This window comes from Orbicella faveolata, unplaced genomic scaffold, assembly GCF_042242905.1.
Source record: "Orbicella faveolata isolate gen_17 unplaced genomic scaffold, um_ofav_v1 contig_1, whole genome shotgun sequence".
NCBI lineage: Eukaryota > Metazoa > Cnidaria > Anthozoa > Scleractinia > Merulinidae > Orbicella > Orbicella faveolata.
Genome location: NW_028301536.1, coordinates 18899427 through 18901639, shown reverse-complemented (window position 1 = coordinate 18901639; position 2213 = coordinate 18899427). Strand labels below are relative to the sequence as shown.

Below are 2213 nucleotides of genomic sequence, written 5' to 3'. Positions count from 1 at the left end.
AATTAATAAGATTTATTTTGGAACATAGGGGGTTCAGAGCCACCTTAAATTCTCCAGAATTTAAGGTGCCTCTAAATCCCCTTAACTCGTTTTTGAGTTTAAAGCACTTAAAGCTAAAATTGAGGATGTTTTTAGGAGGACATACTATTGCTACGATAACCTATTGAAACACAAAAATGATAACAATGTGTTTACCAATGGTCAAGCTATTTTTTGATACCATGGTTCTGATTGTATTTGTTGTAAGACTAAACCCTTGAATAAATAGTAATCTTTTGGCATTGTTCTGAAAATACCAAGTCTGACTCAAGTGAATGCACTCTCAGTTTCTCTTCCATCTTTTTAACATTTATTAATTCAATCAAACCATTTGCTTGTCGTCGATGAACATACTTTTAAGTTGTCCAACTCTGGCATAATGACAAAGATTACATGTATGTTTTAATTCTAGTTATTCTTTAACTTCAGATGGGATCATTTAAATGATTACTTATCACCGCAAGTGGACAAGTGGAAGATTAATTTCGTTCTAACTCAGTTCGGTTTCTTCTGGGCTGCATCCTTTGTTGTCTGACGGTAGCCGCCATGGCTAGCTGCTTTATGTGTTGGGCAATCTCTGCTGGGCAAGGACCATACAACTTTCCGCACATTACGATCTGCGTTTTTGCACTCACAATAGGACCCTGCCGCCTTCCAACCGCAACCGCTCCATCCCCAATTTGTATCGAAATTTGCGTAGGCAGTTTCCTTTTTGGAGCCATTGTCGTGCGTCTCAGTTTTGTAGCGAACACAGGACTTTCCATGGCAAGAGCACCAAATGGGTTTGTAATGGCAATCGTTGTTGGTTTGACAGCCCTGTTTAGCGAGGGAACATTCAAATTCTGGAGAAGTTTTAGTGGTACTGGCGGAGTAGTCGAATTTCTGGATTTGAACTTTTCCACCCTCAACGTAGGTGCACCCATAGTTCAAGAAGCCGAGAAAGTAGTACTCCAAGTTTAAACCTCTGATGTGGTTGGGTGATCCTGTTTGGAAACGACTTTGTAAAATGTTCCAGATTGCAACAAATGTGTGCTCAACGGATGAGGGTTCGTCGCTGGCTTCATCCAAAAGTTTCTGAATTTCTTCGACCGACCTTGTCTCTTGGTCCAAAAGCTTGTTACGGGTATCGAGACTTCCACCCAAAACGAACACTTTGTCACTCGTGCTGATCTGGCTTGCTTTAGATTTTTCACTTTCAGTTATGTCTGCACAAGCTTTGAAACCCAATTCTCCAGCAGCTGTGGGACCAGCTAAAGAGAGACAACTTTTCACCTCAAAATCTCTCTCACTGTAGGATTTTGAACTCTCCGCAAATGTCATTTGTCTGAAACTAGCTCCAAGTGTAACGGACGTAATGACGTGGGAGCCGTATGTCTTCAGGAAACTATTATACGGTTCCCAGGAAGACTTTTCCCAGGGTTCTTCAATTTTTGCCGGCAAGTCTTCCAAGTCTGCCAGAAATCGGTCTGTTAAGCTCGCTTCATCACCTTCTAAGCAGCCTCTTCTCACCAGGATCTTTTCGTTTATTGCCACCGCGTTTAAAGACATTCCACTCACTTTATTGGTCTCTGAACTTTTGCTCTTTGTCGCAACCTGTAGAGAAACACCCAGAGTATATGAGGACTGCAACGACACGTCCAATTCTGATTGGGTGGCCAAAGACGAGTAAAAGGCTCTGCTATTTTCATAATATTCCATGAACTTTCGTGAGGATCGAATCCTTTTGGTTTCATCAATGAAGCACTCTCGTTTGAAGGGCTCAAAAATGGTTCTCTCGAGCTCTTGAAAATCTGCAAGGAGGTTGGCTTCCCGAAGATCAATCGCTTTTCCCAACTCCGCGATTTTGCCAGCGCTAGGGGCACTTGTGGATGCGGATACGAACATCAGGCAAGTGAACAGGACAAAGGGGGCAAACATGGCTCAGTTTTCCAAGGACACTCAAGGAGAAGTGGTTACGATTACAACACGACCTGCGAAGAAAAGAAATCGCATATATAAGAGTACAGTGGAACTCCCGTAATTCTGACACCGGCCAATTGGATGTAATAAAATGGGCACTGTTCACTCACTAACTTTGCTGTTCTCTCAATAAAAGTGAACAGAGCTAAATTAATTTGTTTCTTATAACAATTTGTCGCGGTTTTTTTTTTAATTTTTTTTTATTTTTCTAGAAG

General features: G+C 41.6%; 1 protein-coding gene across 1 annotated transcript; it reads right to left on the bottom strand.

The window, feature by feature from the left end:
* Nucleotides 1-326: 326 nt before the first annotated feature.
* On the bottom strand, nt 327-2008 carry LOC149118323 (DELTA-thalatoxin-Avl2a-like). Its single transcript, XM_089282455.1, has one exon. The coding sequence runs from the start codon at nt 1954-1956 to the stop codon at nt 535-537; it is 1422 nt and encodes a 473-aa protein (XP_089138581.1). The 5' UTR covers nt 1957-2008; the 3' UTR covers nt 327-534.
* Between the last annotated feature and the right edge of the window lie 205 nt (nt 2009-2213).

What these genes read in the sequence shown, in the direction of transcription:
- LOC149118323 (XM_089282455.1), bottom strand. Translation starts at nt 1,956, where the DNA reads ATGTTTGCCCCCTTTGTCCTGTTCACTTGCCTGATGTTCGTATCCGCA.